This window comes from Crotalus tigris, unplaced genomic scaffold (assembly GCF_016545835.1).
Source record: "Crotalus tigris isolate CLP2741 ecotype Arizona unplaced genomic scaffold, ASM1654583v1 scf7180000017560.2302168, whole genome shotgun sequence".
Taxonomy (NCBI): Eukaryota; Metazoa; Chordata; class Lepidosauria; order Squamata; family Viperidae; genus Crotalus; species Crotalus tigris.
Genome location: NW_024096474.1, coordinates 747,026 through 769,552, shown reverse-complemented (window position 1 = coordinate 769,552; position 22,527 = coordinate 747,026). Strand labels below are relative to the sequence as shown.

General features: G+C 35.7%; 1 protein-coding gene across 6 annotated transcripts in view; it reads right to left on the bottom strand.

The window, feature by feature from the left end:
* Window positions 1–22,527, bottom strand: part of LOC120310235 (rab GTPase-activating protein 1-like) — a 102,601-nt gene that overhangs the window by 27,013 nt on the left and 53,061 nt on the right. For 2 of the 6 annotated variants that reach the window (XM_039348439.1, XM_039348450.1), the window contains exon 3: window positions 4,040–4,132. In XM_039348439.1, the coding sequence (XP_039204373.1) occupies window positions 4,040–4,132 (93 nt within the window). Of the gene's footprint in view, window positions 1–3,470; window positions 3,849–4,039; window positions 4,133–11,945; window positions 12,422–13,505; window positions 17,543–22,527 lie in introns of those variants that run through there. The other 4 variants (XM_039348497.1, XM_039348443.1, XM_039348459.1 and 1 more) reach the window with 4 other exon arrangements.

Sequence of the window (22,527 nt, the reverse complement as noted above, 5' to 3'; positions counted from 1 at the left end):
GATTTCTAGAGAGCAAGTTGGGATACCTTTCACTGTATAACCATCATATTAGAAGAGATATTTGCTTTACTGAAGCACAAAAAAACCGGCAGTTGGTACTACAGATACAATGAATGTTGAGAGAAATGGTAATGTTGATTTGCAGATCAGGACTTTTTGGGAAGCATGAGGTGATGTGAGTTAAACACCAGTTGAATATAGATCACAAGTAATAATATATTCATTTTGAATTGGCAAAGCTTTTAGAAGATGGAGAGACAGATGTTTCCTACAGTAAAAGACACCGAACAATGATGTTTGTTTTTTTTTTAGATGACCAAGCCAATTCATTTTGAAATTCCAAAATTTAAAAGCTCATTTGATACTATTGAGAAATCTGGAATAGAAAGCAATCTAACAGTATATAAATCTTCTGATTCCTGGGAGAATTCAACTCAGATAAATGCCTGAATTCTTCAATCTGTTAGGTTAAAGGACCATCTTTATATTCCTTTTGATTGAATATTGATAAAAATCCATATCAGACTTCTGGATATTAAGTATGCAAGTTCTGATACTGGGTTGCATTCCTTAGGATGAGTTCATGCCAGAGGTCCAGACAAGTGCTATCTTAAAAATCAACCATTTATTCTCTCATTGAAATAGAGGCAACAGAGCTATGTCCAGGGGTCTGCCCTCCCTGCTGATAGGCATCATCCTTGCCCAAGTTGCTAGATTCTACTGCCAAACTGGCAATAAAGTCCCCAAAGCTAAGGGTGCTGGGAGATTTTAATCTGCTGCTTGGTGGCACTCAGTCCAGGACAGCTCAGGAGTTTGTGGACACCACGGCAACCATGGATCTCTTCCAAATCCTCAACAGCCCAACACATACCTATAGCTGCCCACTGATCTGTTTTATTTTGTTTTGAGGCAGTTGTGATGTGATAGTACAGAACTTTAATATCAGTCCATTCTGTGGTAGTAGAGAACTTTAATATCAGTCCATTGCCATGGACAGATAATTCTCCAGTTACTTCCCAACTCACTGTGCTGCCTCCTTATGGAGAGACAGGTTCTATTCCATCAGTCCACTATCACCAGATGGGTGCCGTGGGAGTTTGGGATTTTCCCTGAGGATCTGGAAGGGGTTCAGTTGAGTCTTTGGTGGCCACTTGGAATAGGTAGAATTCTGTCCATTCGATTACATAACTCCTATGTGGTCATTGCCTGTACCCAATTTTGATTTATTGAGGAACTCTGGGAGACAAAGGACCAAAAGATATGGTAGATATGTCATTGGAAGAAGACTTGGAGTGAATGTGATCAAACATGAATAAAAGCCCATATTAAGGATTACCATATAGAAATCAGTATTACCTCATAGGACCTTTTCCTAAGCTAATGTGAGGAAATGCTAACTATCTGGAAGATAAAATCATGCAGATCTGCACTTGTTGAAAGAGAGGGTGATGCCTTCCGTTTTGGTAGTCCTTGAACTCAACTAGCTTATATAACTACTTGGCAAGGTAAGGTTGTCAAGAAGGTGATCAGGCTGCAGTTACAGGGAATTCTGGAGGGAGGGGATTATCTAGACTCATTCCAATCAGATACAGACTGGTATGTAGTATAGCGAGAGCCCTGTTCATACTTATCAATGACCTGAGCTGGAGGCAAGATAGAGGTGGTACATCTGTCCTTGAGCTTTTTCATCTCTCAGTGGTTTTTGATACTGCTAATCACAGATCCTTCTGCACCAATTCTGGGGGTTGGAAATTGGAGTCACCATATTGTTGTTGGTTTTTTCCTTCCTTCAAAGCTTGTTCCAATTAGTGGTGGCTGGTGAAGAAGAGGCTGATCCCTAGATCCCATTTTCATAGGGTTCCGCAATGTTCAAAGCTCTCTTCCTCCTAAAACTTCCTAGTTTTGCATTTTTACCCTGTTGATTGAAAAGTGGACTAATCTAGTTGTAAGGCAACATTAAACTTCCACTGAGGAATGTTTAGGGAAGTACCATCCCACTGTTACAAACCTTTAAACAGTGAATTATCTATACTGCTATTGCCACAGAAACATCCTGTACCTAGTGAGACTAGTATGTAATCCATCCAGATTCCACTCTGTGGACTTGTAAATAATATGTGAAACTATAATCGTTAGCAAATTCTTTATCTCATACTTCTACTAATTTAAACTCAAATAATGTTTCTTAAACATTATTATCAAATTCATGTCTTTTGTCAATATTAATATTTTATCACAGATTGTTATATAAAAGTGAATTCCAATTTATTTGGTACATAAAGGGAAAGTAAAGTAATTATAACCCCCCCTTCAAAAATCCTTTAACAAAGTTATGTCTACTCTTTTTAAGAACATATATCATTTCAAAGAACGTAGAGCTATCAAAAAATAATAGTTAAACCCTCAAGACTTAGAAGACCTCTTGCCATCAATAATAATCTAAAATCTAGCATTTTAACACAAAATTGTTTCTTAAGAATTGCCTGCAACATTGTCATATTTGAATGCCTTGGCTATAACACTGAATCGTTCTTTTGTATATAATTATACATATTAAAACCTGAACAGTTGAAATCACAATTTTAACATTCTTCAATTCTAATCCATCCCTCCTTTTCCTTTCCATTCTATATAGAATCTTACTTGCACAGAATTCAACATTTGCAAGGTAACAAAATCAACACTCAATATATCAGTGTTCAATTTGAGGGACAATACCTCTAAATTATATGTGAATGCAGATCTAAATCTTAAAATTATATAATTTGACATTATGTAACATGAACATCATGCACACATTATTTTAAGCTAGAATTCAAGCTCTGCTTTATATCAGTGCAGTAATAGTAATTAAAGTTTCAGTTTTCCAGATTATTCAAAATTTGGTTTATCTTGTCTAAAAAGAAATAAATTTGGGTATTTTGGGTATTTTCTAAGCCCCAAATAGATATTATGGGGAACAATACTTACAAAGTTCAAGAAACATCAAAGTAATTTGACCTATTAATAGTTTTACACAGTGCAATTATTCAGCCCTAATATTTAATAAAATCCATTTCAACCTCAGTGGTTCAAATACATTACCACAATAATCCTTACAACATCCCTGTAAGGTAGGCTAGAAGTATCATATGTATATAATATATGCCAACTGAGTGGAAGAACAGGTTAGTGGTGGAAATACTATTCAAACTTCCATTTCAGGTTACCATTTTGTTCCATGCAACTAGTTATGGGAGTTTAGAGAAAAAAGGAACTAAATGGATAAAACTAGAGTTCCACTTTACTAAGGAATTCTGTTATATTTTTACTTGGAACCAACGTAACATCGAAATGTGGTTCAATAAAATGAATTATTTCATCACCTCTGTGTCTCAGTCTATCACAGTGGTTCTCAACCTGTGGTCGGGACCCCATTTGGGGTCAAACGACCATTTCACGGGGGTCACCAAACAAGGCTGTCCACCATTTTTTCCCCTTTTCTTTGGCCACGCCCCTGGCACCTGGTGATGTATAAGTGGTTGGGGGTCACCACAGCATGGGGAACTGTATTATGGGCTCGCGGCATTAGAAAGGTTGAGAACCACTGGTCTATCAGATCAAGAATGTTATAAATATTACTAAATCATCAAGAGTATTTGCACCATAGAGGAAAAAATCATTAATTCAGCGCAGCCAGTCAATTATGGAAGCATTTGCCTTCCAAAATGTGTCTAAGGCAGTGAACCACACATAACTTTGTCTAAACATAATTCTTTGCCTCCTTTGCATGTCAGTAGTAGAGAATCCCTCATTCTTTTTCAGCATCCCATGCAGTTTCCCAGAAGTATAACCTACAAACATATAAACTGAGAAAATAAAAACATTATATATTGTTCTTAAATAAAATAAATTTAACTGTTTCAAGTAAAATATAAAATTTAACAATAAACTATCTGAAATAAGTCTTTTTAAATGTGCCATAACCGGCACTGTGAATTCACTGGCCAGAACTCTCCCTTCAGCTTGTAAAGTATCTGAGCACATGGCAACCCATTACCTTGTATCGATCCAAAGGGTCTTCCTGCTGCAGCTGATTCTCCCTCATCATTTGATATTCTCTCTCATATTTCTTTAGCTTCTTTGTAGGCACCTGTAGGTTAATAAAAATAAATAACAAAAGAGGTACTGTTCAGGTTAACATCCGCGGTGAAAAATTACTCTAGCAAGACATATAGGGACTAAGAGAAGTAGGAGCTATTGTATATTGACCATCAGCAAGATAGTCACTTGATCCTCCAAAGAATTGCCAGTACATTTCAAATGAAAATAGATATGTTAACTCTCCTCAAGAAGACTACAGAGTTATGAGACTAAACTTGGGGAATATAATTCAATTCACAATGGAACTTTATGATTTCTATTACTATAGTGGAGGGGAGGGGAAATCCCACATTCCACTGCCAAGAGCAGCAGCTAAGTACCCATCTCAAAATAAGATGGTCTGGGATTTTTGGTGGGGGGATCTTTATAAATGGCACTAATTAGGGATTTGGGACAAATGTATGTGATTATAAGAAAATTATTTTGAAAAACAGTGCACCTCATACGAAGACCCATAATATTTGTGTGGGAGTAGTGCTCCTCCCATTATAATATAAACCACCAAAACTAAAATATAATTGTTCTAATTACAGATAGGCAATGGGAGTAGGGCATAATGAGGCCCCAAAAATGTACACATACTGTATGACAGTACAAAGAGCAATCAACATGAAGATAGGAAAGAATTAATGAGAAATAGGACATACTTAAGCTAATGGAAATTACAGGGGTCTAGGACAATTTGCCGCAGACAACTTGGTGTGGCCTTCTTGCCTCAGCCAACTCACTATAGGTCAACTACTATGGGACAACTTGCTAGAGACAATTTCAAGTGGGAAAACTCAATGTAATAAATGTTATCCACCACTGTTTCTTTCACAGTATTTCCATTGACAAAAATGGAAATAATGTCTAAGAAACAGTAACAGATAACATTTAGCAAGTTCAGTTATCATGCATGGAATTTTCTGTGGCAAGTTGTCCCATGGTAAGTTGACCATGGTGAGTGGGGTGGGCGTGGCCTCCACATGATGCAACCGGCCCATGGGCCGGCAGTTTGACACCCCTGATCTAGAGTCTCATCAGACAGCCTAATGCAGTGCACACAGGTAACTTATCCAAAGTTCTAAATATTATCAAAAAAGTTCTTTTGATGGGAGGTCTGTAAACGGAGTCTTAAAACTTGTCTATTTCAAATGACTCTGATAACTGCCAAAACAAAAATGAAAAACTTGGACTTACAAAGATTTCAGCTTTTATACAAATCAGATAACATAAATGAAGTTGACACAGAAAAAAGTTAACCCAGATAACCCCAGCCTGGTGTAACTTTGGCAAGAAAGTTTAATGAAAATCCTAAGTATTTTCACAAATTCTACTGAAAGCAAAATAGATGTTTTTATTTCTCACATATACCCAATCAGAGACACACACAATCCCCTTTTCTTTGTGTCCTTGGCTCAAAACCTATCACTCAAAAGCCAGATTTTGCAGGAATAGAAGCAAAGCTCACTAGAATGCTTTCTATTCTTTCTCTATTTTCCACTTGGGAACGCAGCATATTTGTAGCACAGTGAGTTGCTAGGATACCTCTCTGTGAGTGCCTATCTTGTATTCTCTGCTGCTTTACCACTATCTCTGAACAACAGAAGCATCTGTAAATACAAGGAAGAAAGCATAAAATGATAAGGAAACCAACTACCATTAAAACGAATGATATGGTATATGAGATGTGGTGTAACCTATAGTGTTAACTGGCTGCTGAATAAAATAACTGTTTAATAGCTTTTTATAAATGATCCTAGATAAAAATGAAAATGAGAATATACACATGATACAGCTTTTCCAAATGATTATGGTTCTAGTGAAACAACAAAGATTTTTTTAATATTTTCCATAAGGTACTGCCTACATTAGCTTACTGGATTTGGGAATGACTGAATAGAATGGAATCTTGAAGTAAAGATGGACAGCTCAATGCAAATTTCAATCCGGCGTTTAGCTGCTTAAAAAGGAAAAATTCCTATACCAGGAATGATTAGGAAATGAATGGAAAATAAAGCAGCTGAAGTAATAACATGAATTGACAATGTAACTATACTTTGCAATATTGCATACCAGAAAGTAGTTAAATTGGAAAAAGAAAAAAAAAGATCAATTAAAATACTGAAAGAACTAGAGCCAACGTTTTAGGAGAAAAGACTACAGCAACTGGTGTTTTTGGTGAAAGCAGATGAGGCAGGTTAGGCATGCTATAAAACATGCAAAATAATCAACTGCCTGGACAGAAATTACTTTTGATCTCTCAGTACTAGAACGTGGAGTCCTTAGGGCAGTGGTTCTCAACCTGTGGGTCAGGACCCCATTTGGGGTCGAACGACCATTTCACGGGGGTCGCCAAACAACGCAGTCCGCCATTTTTTCCCCCTTTTCCTTAGCTGTGCTACTCCCTCTTTTATTCTATTGGCTTTTGAAAGCCAATAGAATAGACTCTCTTGAATAGAGTCTAATTCTATTGGCTTTCAAAAACCAATAGGAATTGTCCAGGCTGGCTCTGCCCTGCCAAAAGTCCCATTCTGCAAACAGTGCTGCAAGTTGTCTGCAGCGAAGGCGAGCTGTCTGGAAGCTTCCACCCTTCCCTCCTGAGCAACTGCTAAAAATGTAAGTAAAAGAGGACCAGAGGTGGGAGGTGGGAGGCCGGCGGGCTCAGAGAGGATTGCTGGCACGCGTGGGGCCCGGTGGGTGCCTTACCTCCTTTGGGCTGGGCCAGCTGGTAGCCCAGCCGGTGGTCAGCCTGCGCTGTCTCTGCTGCTTGCCAGCTACACCTCGGCCGGCAAGGGGGCGGCACCACGCATGTGTGGTGCTCCTGGGCAGGGAAAGTCCTCGACTTATGACCGGTTGGGGGTCGCGGCATTAAAAAGGTTGAGAACCACTGCCTTAGGGCAATGATGGCGAACCTTTTAGAGACCAAGTGCCAAAACCACAACCCAAAACCTACTTATTTATCAAAGTGCCAGGGCCGCATCAGCATCAGATGGACCCCGGAATAGAACCAAAAAAGGGGATAAGTGTAAGCAAGCAAAAGCAACCGGCGTATGCTAGCAGAAAGAAAGTGACTGAGCCCCCAAAAAAGAAAATGGTAACCTCAGAAGATACCAACACAACAAGAGACGTGTGCCCTTTAAGAACAAACCAAGTAGAGAAAACGGACGGACCGATGACTAGATCGAGAAGCCGGGCGCAGAGCCATCCGGCAATTAAACGCAACACTGAAAACATGTGGGTTGTTCAAAGAAGGAAGAAAAGTCAAAGTTAAATATTAATAAGAAGCACAGATCTACTGTATTTATCTCTCCATTAAGCTACTTAAATTTTCTCTGGTAGAGAGAGAAAAAAGTCCAGAATTTTAAAATAAAAAATACAAAGTCTCCAGGGAAGTTGAAATCAATGCTATTTTAAGGCCATTTCATATTCTGAAGTAGCATGGAAACGTGTTAATCAATTGCAGTTTCTCACATCGCTCTGATAATATTTAGATATAGAGATTACTTAATTACTTAATCCATACAGAAATAATTCATCTCGATTTAAAAACTAAAGGATTTCAGAGCAGCAAAAAACCTTTTTCCTTTGAAAAAATTCATATTATTGAAAATGCCTGCATCCGTCTTACATTCAATGTTATTGGTGTAACAAGAGAAGAAGCCAAAACAATTGTTTTGTGGTATCATAGCAATAAATTCTTGCAATGTAAGATTAAAGCATTATTTTTAAGATGCCTTTTGCCAGTCAATATTTTAATATTTCTAAAATGTTATAATCAGAAAAAGCATTTTAGTATTATGTGAATATTAATTTTCAAAAAGTGATAAAATAAGACCCAGTACATTCACTAGCTTAATAGATCTGTCTTTCAGAAACAGATAAAAGAACAGTACTAAGAATCTATATTTGTATATAAAGTTATTCTTTTGCTTTATTCCAAAATCAATTTCTATGAGACAAGAAAAAAGACTACTTATCTTTTTAGTTACAATGTATGTACTGAATGTTCTAATGAAGAACACAAATAATTCATTGGAGAAATATTAATTAATACAAATCCTCTCCATTATTTTAGAATAGAATTTTGATCCAACATTTTTTTAAAAAATGATTTAAAAAAAAACTACAGAAAATTACATAATCATCTATATTCACAATGTTTTCTGAAATATGGACTCTTTGTATACATTATTTCCATTATCCTATTAAAATATTTAGCTAATCATTTTAGGAGTTATTTCATTTTTAGAATTAAACACAGAGAACAACTAGTTTGAACAAAATATTTTGTTCATTCACATAAAAATTGATTACATTTTGAATAAATTAGATATCCCACAGAATGATGTACAAAATATAATTTACTTCTGAGACTGCAGAATTGGCTCAGGAAACAATCTACTTGTGAAACGCCCCATGTTGCCTGATGGGGTCTTTGACATCACAAAGACCTGAATATTATGCAAGTTTAAATGGCTAATTTATAATAAACAAACAAACAAATAGCATGTTTGATAGCAAAAGTCAAATTCCAGAACATTTGATATATTTCCCTTGTTATTGCTTTCCATGTATTTTAGGCAGATTAATAAACTACTAAAAAAATGAGAAGGGCAAACCCTTCAGACTTTGTTAATGTAAATTACTGTCATATGATGGGAATTTTAATTTTCCTGTTTTCAACACTATCACTAGTATTTCTCTTAACTTCTATTTTTAAATCCTATTTGAGGAACCAAGCAGAATTAGAAAATTATTAAGCAAATTCTCTGATATTTCCTTTAAGGACTGTCACCCCCAGCTGGAATCTGCCGGCCCATGTGTTCAGATGGGGAAGGGTTCTATTCCTAGAAAAATGCATGTGGCCCTCATCTATGGAGGCCCCAGAGATTCACTTGGTCCTGCTAACTTTCTGTCAAGTGCTGTTTGGCCGAACTTTTGTCAAGTTAGGTGTTTTTTGTTAATTAATTGGATAATGTATTTTTTTTGTAAAGTATGCTCCTTATGATCTTAAGAGGCAATTATTTCAACAAAGAAGCTCTCTTTTCTGTTTACTCCATAGCCAGGGACAGAATAGTTAGAGACACAAAAAAAAGTTCTTGTCAACTTGATTATGCTGGAAGTGTAAACTGAGTGAGGGTACATTTGCTCACAATAATTAGGTCTACCCTATTATAGCCAGGTCTTGGTTTAAAATCTATACATTAGTTAATATCATGTTACAGAGATCTATAATATTTAACATATTTTAAATTACACAATAAAAATGGAAATTATCAGTATATGAAGAACCAAGTAAACTGTATGAACATTTACCAAGCATTGTAGTATAACAAAAAAAAGAATGATCTTTGATATTGGAAAGACAGTGCTATTCCATGAATACAGTCTTGGATCAATGATTTTTTCTTCCCAGCATATGGAAAGGTGATAATACTATTCAAATATGTCAAGTTAAGCTATAAATTCATTATTCAAGATTGTTAGGGCTGATTTCAAAAATCTTCCCTATATGTAATATAATATGATCTTGAAGGTTTTTTTTACATTAAAACAATGTTGTTTAAAAATTGATATTTTACAAAATCCATATTGTACTCTGCTTTGTATTTCAAACTGACTCCAAAAACATATTTGTTATGTTTTATTAGCACTGCATACTACTGTATTACAATAATAGTACTGTCAAAAAGGATAGTTACAGGTGAGGAGTGGTAGAATTAGCATACTTGTAGGCAGTGCTTTTTTTGTAAAAAAAAAAAAAAAAGGTGCCGGAACTCACACGTCATACAACCCGCCTTGCCTACCTACAAGTTTCCATCCAAAAAAAGTGCCGTAACTCCATTCTGGGCGTTCAACAAAAATATATGATTGAAAATATTTTCTTGAAAAATGCTACTTCATAGGTTTAGCACTGGAAAATGTCAATACTAAATCCTTCACTAGCTGGGTTCAAGCCAAATATATTTCCTTTCCTTTATCTCTATTCCAGATTATGTTCTATGTACAGTATCCCTCCATGACTGGAAGCTGATCAGCCATTTTTACACAGGCTTTTAGTAAGAATTTTAATTAGTGGCTTTGGTTGCTAGCTTGTCTTAGTGCTGTCTAATGGTTTGAAAATTCTGCTTTTAACCATCATGGCCAATATTAACAATCACACATAAACTGAGGCAATATCCTTTTGATATTAAGAAAAAGTATTGTTTGTTTCTATATACAGATATAAATGCCCTGATATGATTGTGCATGGGGCACTACTGGAAATTGGGTTCTTGTATTTTATTTCATTATTCTTATTCTATTATTTTCTAAATGTTCTATCCTATTGGAAAATGGGGTAATTTATTTCATTTCATTCTTTTACTGAAATTTGTACTAAGAATTTCTCTATTATATTCTAAAAATATTGCCCAGATTTTCAAGTAATTTTTCTTCACAGATTGAGGCAAGTGGCAAAGGTTGCAAAGGTTTACAGTTCTTATTAAGCTAAGATTTACCATGATACTTTTATAAAAATAAAACCTTGTTTCTATTTTTTTTTATTTCTCTACGTATAATTAATTGTTCCATCTGGTGATTGTTAAGAACAAGTGTTTACACATGTATATTCATATCTGAATGAAGAATCAAAATACATTAATGGTAACATATTTGATATGGAAATCAAAAAGATTAGATGTTAGGTTTTCTGAGTTAAATAGATGAGGATGAAGGGTGGAAAACATTGGAACCCAAAATAGGAGTTATATTTTTAATTCTTCAGTTTTAATTATGAATGTTGATCTTTTTGTGACTTGCTTATATCTCCCTGTACAAAGTACTATCTCAGCATATCAGGCTATTCACCAAATGCATATACACAAATACCTACTTGACATGCAAATATAAAAATGCTCATTTACTGCTAGAAGCTGCCAAAACCTTTATCTGGAAGGCCAAAACAATTAACTAATTGTTTAATAATTTTATTAAACTAAAGCACAAAAGGAAAGGATACAAGTCTGCATTCCACTTGATTGTTAAGGATAAATTAAATTCATTTGGAAGCACTCTAGCATAGTTTATTGTTTTATTAGATAGTAAATATTTTTTGTAAAGCATTATGGTAAAGTTTGTGGTGAATGGAAACTGTGTCTTATTCAACAATATACTTGCCCAAAGAGAATGTGCTTAAATCATGATTACTGTATATTGGATTATTCAGTATAAATTCTGCTCAGCTAGATATTTGTACAACTAAATTAAGGATTAACATTCCCAACATTTTCAAGAGTATAGTGGACTCAGATTCTATAGAAGCAATACAATAGCCAGACTTAATGCTCCAATGAAACTAAGTACTGCAGAGAAACATTAATTTCTTTAAAGCCAACTTTCTTCTATGAAATTTACCTCCGTTCTCTATTGTCAAGTGAAACAAAACACACAAATACATGTAACACATTCTTTTTTGTACCTTATACTAACACAAATAAAATATAGGGTGGAGAAGATTTCTTTTGTGTGTGCGCAATAAGCTCACTAGTTCTACAGGTTAAGCAACATGAGGTTAAATAGCTAAACTAGAGTACAGTAATTTTAGGGTCTCTTATTCATGTTAGGAGCACTAAAATATAACCAAATCCATCGGTGTTCAGAATTGCACACAAGAAAGAATCTGAAATGTTTCAAAACAATGTTGCAATCCTGAAACTGTTAAAACTGTTAAAACTCTTAAAACAGTGAGGGCTGAAAAAGATAAAGAAGGCTTATTTCATGTTACAGACATTAAAAATAAATTGGAGCAAATCATATTTCATAATATAAACACCTACCACATGTCTAGGTTTGCTGATTGCCACCAAGTTGGCTAGAAAATCTTCATCATACAGCTGGCTAAAGACATGAGAGTCGTAGGCCATCACGACGGAAATTTCTTCCATCATGTTGTCAGCAAACTCTGGTTAGCAGTGACCAGCAACAGGACAAAGAATTAGCTCAGTTCAGCTTAGCTCGGTGTGATTTTTTCACAGCAGCCACCTGAAGGGACTAGGCAGGGAGTGTCACCGAAGAAACAAAAAAAAAAAAAAAAAAAAGGAAAGGAAAAGGAAAAAGAAAAAGAAAAAGAAGCTACCATAGCCAATGAGAACAGTTCCTGGATGTTGCTTTTCCTTTGGGAGTTTTCTTGGTCTCTGTGGGCCACAGATAGTTGAAACACCTGTTCATATGTCCATATGGTAACAATCTTTCCTTAAGTTTTCTTCAAGTATAAAAAAATAATCTTCCAACAGAAAAGTAAATCCAAAAGAAGCTGAGAAAAAGAGGAATGTTTCAGTCCACAGCTAAGAACTCCTATGTTCTCACAAAGCTTTCTTTAAATGCAATATTTAATCACACTAGATTCCTTTTAGTGGAGGAGTCAGATTTCTCAAGGGAAGTTGTTTTATGCTTTTTCCAAAGATTTGCACAGTAGACATGAATAGCATTCTGTCACAATTGGGATTTTTCTGTATAACCTGACAGATATTTTGGAAAGAATCCATATTTGCATGGTTGGATGTGTTTTGAAGGCACATTTGATTTTTTAAAAAATATTCTAACATTAAAAAAATATTTGGTATCTTCTAAATGGAGGTGCAAGGTAACACAACCAAGCTTTCTTTGTTAGTCAAAAAGTAAGATGGTAAAATCTTATTTAAATGATATTCATTCAAAAGAAATAAACTATTTTTTTCCAGAAATGAAAGAAACTCCAACTCACTTTTATATGCAGCATCCCATCCTTTTGAATTTTTAACTGAAAAAGGTATTGGTCATTTCAGAGAACTAATAGATTGATCAACACACCAATAAAGAAAACCTTTAAAAACTGTTAAAATTGTATTTCCATCTATGTTTCTAAAACATTGGAAAACAGCACCCATGAAATAAAAAATAGAATATATTTTAAAAATGATTCATTCCATTATTGTTTCCTGCAATATTCTCTCCTGACTAGCCCTGTGATATAAAGCCTAATTATACATACATAATGACAGAAGTGATACTGTAATGACAAATGTATGCTTCCTAATCCAATTGTCACATGTTTGTCACTTGCAAAATGAAAATATAACTTTGCTCTGCCCTCAATTTCATTTTTCTCAGCAAGCACTCCCAAAATATTTCATGTCATATTATGTACAGTTAAATAGCAAACCTGGGAATATCCTTTGTGTTTTAATAAGAGAGAAATAAAAGCACCATATTATTGTTGGGAAACTGGACAGAATTTTAATAGGTTTAAACAGAGAAAGCATGAATACTAAATCCTGGAGATTAAAATATTTCATATTTAATCCAAAAAGCTATTTTAGTAATGCAGTTTGGTGATGTTGAGGTTAATGCGGGCTTACTTGTTTTCTTCCCAATGAAGGCAGCTCTGATCCATTATTGTAAAAAAGTAATTCTTCTGTATCATCAGTGGGTAGAATTCTTGCCTGTCATTCTAAAATCTAAATCCTCCACTTAGATTCTTCAGATTGTGTCACTGGGGTAGCGAATCTTTTCACAAAAGCATTTTTTAAAATAACATTTTCTGACTTCAACTTCCTGGTTGAAAATCCTTGCTAGAAATGAAAGTATTCTCCTTTGTAGTTCTATCAGTCTGACTCAGCAAGGGTTGATAATGTGTGCAGAAGGTGATTGAACAAAGACACCTGTTGTAGCAAGGAATGGAACTTCCCATGATTCTTTGCTGCCTAGGAAGGTTTTCAAAAAGATCTACTTACAACTGAGAAATGCCTAGACTTCAATGGTGTTTACCCTCTCATATATTCTGTGTTAAAGACCAAAAGATGAACCAGGAAATGGTAAATTTCCCCCAAACTAAGAAAAAAAAACACTTTAAAGGACATATTCTAGATATTATATGACTCAAATCAAATGCATCTGTAAGCAAAAAGATACAAAAAATAGCTTTACCATACCCCACTTTAGCCAAACTACATACCCCCACTTTAGCCAAACTACATGAAGTAGACTTTTTATGGACTTACAAATAACACGATTCATTTCTGGATAGTAATCCTAACCTTAATTTTTCTTTCATTTAGCCATCGAATATATTCTATTAGTTCTTTTTTTTTTTAGCTTCTATGCACAGCTTTCTAAAAGACAATCCAGGCATTGGATTGCCTGGGAGGATACCTATGTGTATAAGAGAAGAGTCATAAAAATTATCCCTTTCCATTAAAAAAAAATTACCAAAACTGGGCAGCTATAATAAGTAGCTTGTTAATAGTTTGTGACTAATTGCCATCTTATCTCAATTTTTAAAAATAAGGCTGTGGTACTCTATCAATATTCCACAATGATCTTTCAGTAGAATATATGGCAAAATGTTTCTCATCCTCCTTCCTGTTTTAATGATTTTCATCTAGGAGCTTAAGTTTCCAACTCTCAGATACATTTGTACTAGTTTAAATTAACAGTGTTCAAAAACACCATTATTTTTAAACTTCCTTTGCATGCCATGTACAGTGTCTACAGATATAGAAAGTGTGTGCCCATTCAGACACTGATTACTTCTAGGATATCTATTCCATCTCTTATTTGGTACAGAGATATACAGTTAGGTTTCACCAGCACACCCTTTTATCTCACCCTGATGTAACGGATAACCTCTCTCAGTAGTTTCAGATGCTAAACAGGATAGGGAAGAGGATCAAGCCCTGCAGCACCTCAAAACATATCCAAGGGCCTCTATCATTTCAACTGATTCTGTCCATCTGGCTTCCCAAAAAATATGAGTTATTTTTTTCATAAAGTGCTTAGACAAGTGATCATAATTTCCACTAATTTGTTCTTCTGCCCATCCTACGCTTAAAGGACATTCTCAATAGTATAGCTGGCAAAGATTTTGCAAATACAATAAGAATGGAGAATTAATTTGGCTTCATAACAAAGTAGGTTTAAATTTGAACATGTATCCCTGTCATATCATATTTGCTTCTTGTTTTCCATCAGCATCACTTCATGGAAGTATCCCTCAGACTCCTAACAAGAGACACAACACACTTCTGAAGAAGTCTGAGATCCATTGGCAATCTCAGAGGCACCCAGAGGCACCAACATCCCACATATTAATTTCAAGCTATGAAAATCATTGTAGCAGCGTATCAACACACATATCTTGCCAATAGACCTGTCACTTTCTACTCATCCAAAATGACTGCCACTTTGGTAATAACATACATCAGAAATCAGTGGCACCATCACTGAGGTGCACATGCCTGGCTCCACAATTTTCCAACATCTTCATAGCTTACTCAGAATGCTTTCTCAGTTCTTACCCCCTAAAACTGCTCCTTTACTTGATATTCGCTGATGTCATTTTCATAATCTTGGACCCATGAAAATGAATCTCTCTGAAAATTGAAATTCCGTTATGATCTCAACAACTTACATCCCACCATCAAACTGAGCCCATCTCAATCGATCTATCAAATTAAATAAATAAATAAAGCTATTGTCTAAATATCACAGTAAAACTACTCAACGGACACATAAGCATTTCATACAGTAAATCTACATATCAGGAAGTGAGTTATAACTCACAAAAACATACACTTTTTAATAAAATGTGTTCATTTGAAAAAATGCTACCAGACTCCTCCTCTTGGGTAAATAATTGCCAAGTGATTCTCTTGAGTCCTCTTTTCAACATTCAACAGTATTTCTACATTTTTAGCAAATTTTCCTTTTTTAAAAGTTCAATTATCAAAAATATTTTTAACTTATGCGTGTTAAGTACAATATCATATTCAAAATTGTCTTAACAACATTTACAACCTGTATATCAGCTCCTCCAAATCGCAATGGTCCCTTTATTCATTCATTTGCTTACTAACATATAACAGAGTAACTTTGCAATGGGTGGTTCCATAATCAAGTGTTTGTACTGTTATGCTCTGAGTAATATAACTGATGTGAGGGTAACTGAATCCACTAATTATTGCACCAAGTTTAAGGAAGTCATTGCTTTAGCTTAGCTGGAATTTCTCGGAAGACCAGAAAAATTGCTCAGTCACTTCCTTAAAATCTTCTCATGAAATGTTAGAATAACTGACAATACTTAATATTTAATTTGTAATACTTTAAAAAGTAATTAAAATTATGACTGCATTCAAGACAAGACAGTCAAAATCCAAACTTTTCATAATGAATCCATTCTGTGCAAAAACTAATTGAGTACAGTGATTTGAATAATGCCTAAAGAGAAAACACTTGTATGAAGCCAAGATTTTAAGATGAAAACATAAAACCAGAGAGAACAGTTACACAACTGTTTTGAAATTGAAGTGTTTTTTTCTTTTACATTATGAACACATTATTTAAGCAGAACTTGGGTCTACATATGTACATAGAAAGATCTTACTATAAATTTTACACTGAAAACATTCTTCTAAACATGTGATTTAGGAATATGTTAAATATCTTTGAGATATTTTGTACATTTGACAACAATTTTTCTAAACAAATCTAAAATAGTAAAAATAAAATAAAAAAAAATATAATAAATAAAATAAAATAACAAATGTGTCCATCCATCTTACTGTCTGTCATCTTCTCTTTTCTTCCACCTTTCCCAGCATTAGAGCCTTCTCCAGGAAGTTATGCTTTTGCATAATGTGTCCAAAGTAAGATAATTTGAGCCTGGTCATTTGTGCTACAAGTAAAAATGCTTGGTTGATTTGTTCAATGATCCACTAATTAGTTTTCTTGCCTCTCCATAGTATTCTCAGGAGTCTTCTCAAATACCAAACTTCAAAAGCATTAATACTCTTCCTATCCTGATTCTTCAAAGTCCAACTTTTGCTTCCATCAGGGAATACCATGGCTTGCGTAATCTTTATAGGTGCAGAGACACCATAGCATTTGAATTTTTAAAGGCCTACATTGATGCTTTACCACATGCTAGGATGATGCGTATTTGTGACTGTTCCATTACTGTTGATGGTTGATCCTAAAAGGCAGAAGCTATCTACCACTTTGATATCTTCAGATATCTGATATCTAAGGCTGTCATTAGTTTGGACTTCTTTATATTTAATTTTAGTCCCATTTTTTCATTTTGCTCATTGACTTTTATTATTAGAGCTTGAGGATCCTTTGCATTTGAGGCTATCCAGGAATTATCCTCGGCATAAACATGTTATTGATATTTCTTCCTCCAATTTTAAAATCATGCTCATATTCTCCACTCCACTTTATACAAATTGAATAAATAAAGGGGGAGTACACCGCCTTGTTGTACTCTTTTGCCTGAAGCCAATCTGTTTTACCATATCCTCTCTTACTGTGGCTTCCTGATTTATTTATTTTTTAATTTTTTATTTTCTTTTTCACCATACACCATACATCAAAACAAAATACATAAATATAAATCTTTTCTTTTAACAGAACAGTGCTATACATTTTAACCATTCTTTACATCTTATTTACATTTTATCTCCATCATTAGTTATATCTTTTTCTTTCTCTGTTCTAGCAATTATAACATTTATTCCAAATTTCATGAAATTCTGTCGCCTCCTTGTCTTTTAATTCTAGTGTATGTTTATTCATTTCTGCGCATTCCAAGATTTTATACATAATCATGTCATTTGTGGGTGTATTTTCATTCTTCCAACATTGAGCATATGCTATCCGCGCTGCAGTCAATATGTGTATAATGATGTGTTGGAGTTGTTTTTCAATCTTTAAATTTATTATGCCCAAAAGAAATGATTCCGGTTTGAAGTCCATTTGTACCTCAGTTATCTCCTGTATCCAATCTCTTATTCATTCCCAATAGTTTTTTGCTTTAGGGCATAGCCACCACATATGATAAAATGTTCCTTCTCTGATATTACATTTCCAGCACTTCGGGTCCATGTTTTTATGCATTTTGGCCAATCTCGCCGGTGTTAAATGCCATCTATAAATTATTTTATATTGATTCTCCCTGTACGCAGTTGATAGCGTCAATTTGCAATTTATGTTCCATAATCTTTCCCATTCCTCTAAATTTATATTTCGCCCCACATTTCATGCCCACGCTATCATCGGCCCCTTCACTATTTCTTCCTCTAACTCTATCTCTAATAAGTATTTATAAATTTTTGATAATAATTTTCCTTCCTTACTTATTAGAATTTTATCAAGTTGATGTGGGGTCTGACGTATTCCATATTCTTGCCTATCCCTATTATATCTAGATTGAATTTGTAAATACGGCCACCAGTCTATGGGTATTCTTTGTTCCTCCAACTCTTCTCTTGACTTAAGGCTTCCTCGGTTATCTAGTAAGTCTTTGTACCTAATCATCTTTTTTTTCCTCTAATGTATTGGGGTGAATCACTGCCTCCATCAGCGAAAACCAATTTGGAATTTTCCCATAGTGTCTTTTTTTATTTTTTCCCATATCCCGATCAATGCTCCTCTTAGCTGATGTTGCTGGAAATATGTATATATTTTCTTCTGTTTCCCCCATAGGAATGCATGCCAGCCCGTTTGTAAATCATGTCCCTCAATCATTAGTATCCTTTCGTTATCCAAGTTTATCCAGTCTTTGATCCATAATAATCCTGCTGCATAATAATAGATTTCCCATTTAGGGAGTCCAAGATCACCTCTACTCTTACTGTCTTCCTGATTTGTATATAAGTTTTTTATGAGATCAATGAGATGTTTTGGCATACCCATGTTTCTGAACACATTTCACATATGACATGGTCAATAATGATCTATTCTATAATCAATGAAGCATACAGTGATTTTTTTATATTCTTTGACTTTCTCAATTATCCCTCATGCATCAGTAATAATATCTTAAGTTTCTCTCCTTTTCTAAAGGCATCTTGCACATCTGGGATCTCTCCATGGCTGCAAGAGAGTAAGTAGGCATACAATGGGGAACATATATTTAAAGGAATGTGCTAGCATTGCCTGTTTGCCTAACACCCTCCAGCCATGTAGGAAGCAAACAAAAGCTCAAGGTGTGAAAGTGATTAAAGTCCTATCAGTTACAGGGAACAGCTGTGAGCTGACCAATAAAGGTCACAGAACTGAGCCTGTTAATTTGCAGTTAGCACTTTTTAGGGATTTGTTGTTTTGCAGAGAAAGACAGCTCAGCAAGAGATTGTATGTTTAGTCAAAATTATTTTTTTCATCATCGCTGCAGTTCAGAACAGTTACTAAATAAAGAATACTGTCAAACTGGGGGTGTTCTGGAATAAGATCTTGTTCTCACAAAATTAGAACCAAGCAGCAAAAAACTGAATTAAAACTGGCTTGCTAAAATAAGGGGCAGTGGAAACTATCCCTCCTACCCAAAAGAAAGTAGTTTCAAGCCTCTTGCACTATGCAAGGAAAGATTACAAGACTTTAAAGCTCGATTTTACTGGAAACAGGGCTTGTGTTTGATAAACAGTAGTTGGAATTCTTTCATGAAACCTTCATTATCTTTCTTACAAAAAACTTATTGATCACAGATATGCCTGCTTGTATCTGTTTCTAGTTCTAGTGTATGGTTGAGAAAAGCTTATCAACTGGAAATGTTTACATGATCCTTTGCAGCCCATCAAATATTTCTAGGAGTGCAATTTGTTGGTAAAAAATATTGTGATGTGGAAAATAAAGTAGCAGCTAGTGGCCACATATGCATATTCATGAATGAAGGCAAATATAGGTGTCCGAGGATAATGATGCAAAATCAAATTTGGGTCAGTCACTGGGACCAGAGATTTCCTCTACCAATGAGATCAGGTTTCCTCATCTGACCGCTTGCCATCTGGTGGTTAGCTTCCTCCCCGCCTGTCCTACAGTCACAGGGGCAATCCATGCAGGGGATCCAGTAGATTACAATGGAAGTATCTCCCACCTCCAAGCAATCTTTACAGATCGAGCATCAGATGAGGAGACCCAAACTCACTGGTATCCTCACATTTAATTTCGCAACAACTAAGATCATTGGCCATGTAGATACAAAGGTAACCAGGGAAATAATTGAAGCCTGGGAAATTTGCCCCTTATGAGTATAAACAGGAGTGGGGAATTACCACCAGCTTATCAAATACTTAGGAGCCTAGGGCTTAGCAGCCCAAGGAAACAATAGCCGATCGCCAGCCATCAATACACCAATCAGCCAATAGGAAGGCACCACATAAACACAGCTCACAGAACAGCCCAAAGCACATATTCCAGTAGAGAAATTCCCTGAAGGCGGGCTCCAGCATGAGCTCAGAAAGCTCAGAAGAGTACATCTCTGGTCCTGGTGATTGACCCAAATTCGATTTTGCATATATGCATATTATTATGAAAAATTCTAATTATGACCCTACTACTTAGTTCCTCTTTCAAAAAAGCCAGAAATTAGAGAACAAGAACAAACCATGGGTTTTCATTAGAACTCTAGTCTGTTAGACAGGTAACTAAAAGACATCCAATTTAGCATTGTAAAATAATGACAGATGCTTCTGCTATTTATTATTGTTTAGCTGTTCCTGTTGACTGTCACAACTAAGAGGAATTGATAAAAAATTATGCATCAGCATGTTTGCTTGCTCAGTTTGTACCAGAATTCTTCACTATTCCAATCTACCATGATACACAATTAAAAAATACCTCCTAGAGCAGGGGTGTCAAACTCAATTTCATTGAGGGCCGCATCAGCATTGCGGTTGCCTCGGGGGCCAGGTGGGTGTGGCCAGGGTGGGTGCAGCCTACTGGGTGGGCATGAATGGTGTGGGTGTGGCCTACTGGGTGGGCATGGCCAGCTCTACATCGTTCGCGTCAAGGATGCCTGTGGGGGCCTGGGCAGGAGTGGGACAGATCTGAGGGTCTCTGGCAGAAGGGGGTGGGACCGGGGTAAGCACGAAGGTATGGTCCATTTCTTCATTCCTCACAAAGAGTGACACCTCCCCAGCATGCACCCAGGGAGCAGGGCCGACGCGGCAGGGACTGGTTCCTCGCTGTTTCTAGACGGCTTTGTGGAGCTAAGACTGAATGTGTTTCAGCAGAGATGGCCATCACAAAATTGTACATTGGCTCCCGGCCGGCCTGGACCAGGGCCAAGGCAGCCAGGGCCATTCCCTTACTGTTTCCAGGATGGCTTCGTGGGCCACATCCAGCCTTGTGTTTGACATGTCTGTCCTAGAGTACCGAACTACAGATAGGTAATTTAAAAAATGTAGAAACATAATGGCATTATGAATGCTTTCCTGAGATTGGGTCAATATCATAATAATAACTGTTCTTTAATAGAGTTATAATTAATTTAATTAATTATTAAATAAGTAACCTGGTCAAAAGGAAGTACAATATATACAGCACTAAAAATATTTTTTACACAAACATCTCACACCACTGAGGCAAGAGCAGAAAGAATTGATACAATGGTTCAATGAAAAATAAATATTTGATCATTTTGCAATGTTATTGGAAGAAACATGATATGTTACTATGTTTTTTGCAATTTAAAACAGCAGTTCCAAGCTTTTCCAGCTCAGCCGACTGGCAGCAGTGGCAGTGGCAGCAGATGGAGGTGATAGTTTCACGCATGTGTACGATACTTGTACAAATGGAACTTCCCGCACTTGCCCGCTGCTTGTGTGGCCCAGTTGCCAATGGGCCATGGACCAGTAGTGGTCTGCAAACCGGGGGTTGGGGACGCCTGCCTTAGAAAATCCTAAAATAAGTGCATTTACTATAAGCTGTAAAATGGCCCTTCAGACATTATATTGCTCAAACAAACCATTAAAGCCACATAAAAACAGATTTGAGAGATTGTTAGAGAGACTAGGGTTGCAACTGAACAGAGACATTTGTAGCAATTATTGATAAACAGAAGAGTAACTAAAGGGTTTAAAGCCAATAGCATTTTAAGAAACAAAGAGATGGCCTTTTATTTCCCATGTTTTTCTTTACATCAGCAAAGGCTGATTGTTATTTTGCCAAACTCTCAAGGAACTAGATCGATGTGCCTTTAGAACAGTTTGCCATATTAAAGTTCATGTTTGCTCAAGCAAAATGTGTGGACTATGCCAATTTTTTTGACTAAAATGTTTCTCCAGTTTATCATTAGAAGATACCACCACAGTATTACAATATCTCCTGAAAAGCTGCTAAATTTGTTACTACTGTATATACCTATCTGTTGCTTAGGAACTATCAAAACAACAGTATTTACACATTTTTCCTGGACCCCTATCTTATTGATTCTGATTTTTCTGCCATACAAGTGATTTACATATATACTGATGGTACTGCTTTGCATTTGAATATTTTTTTCATTAATACTTTTCAAATATAACATCCCAACATCTGACTAGAAGAGCTGAGTAAGAACATTATTCAGATGAGTAGAAACACACTATAGTAATCATAAACACCAGA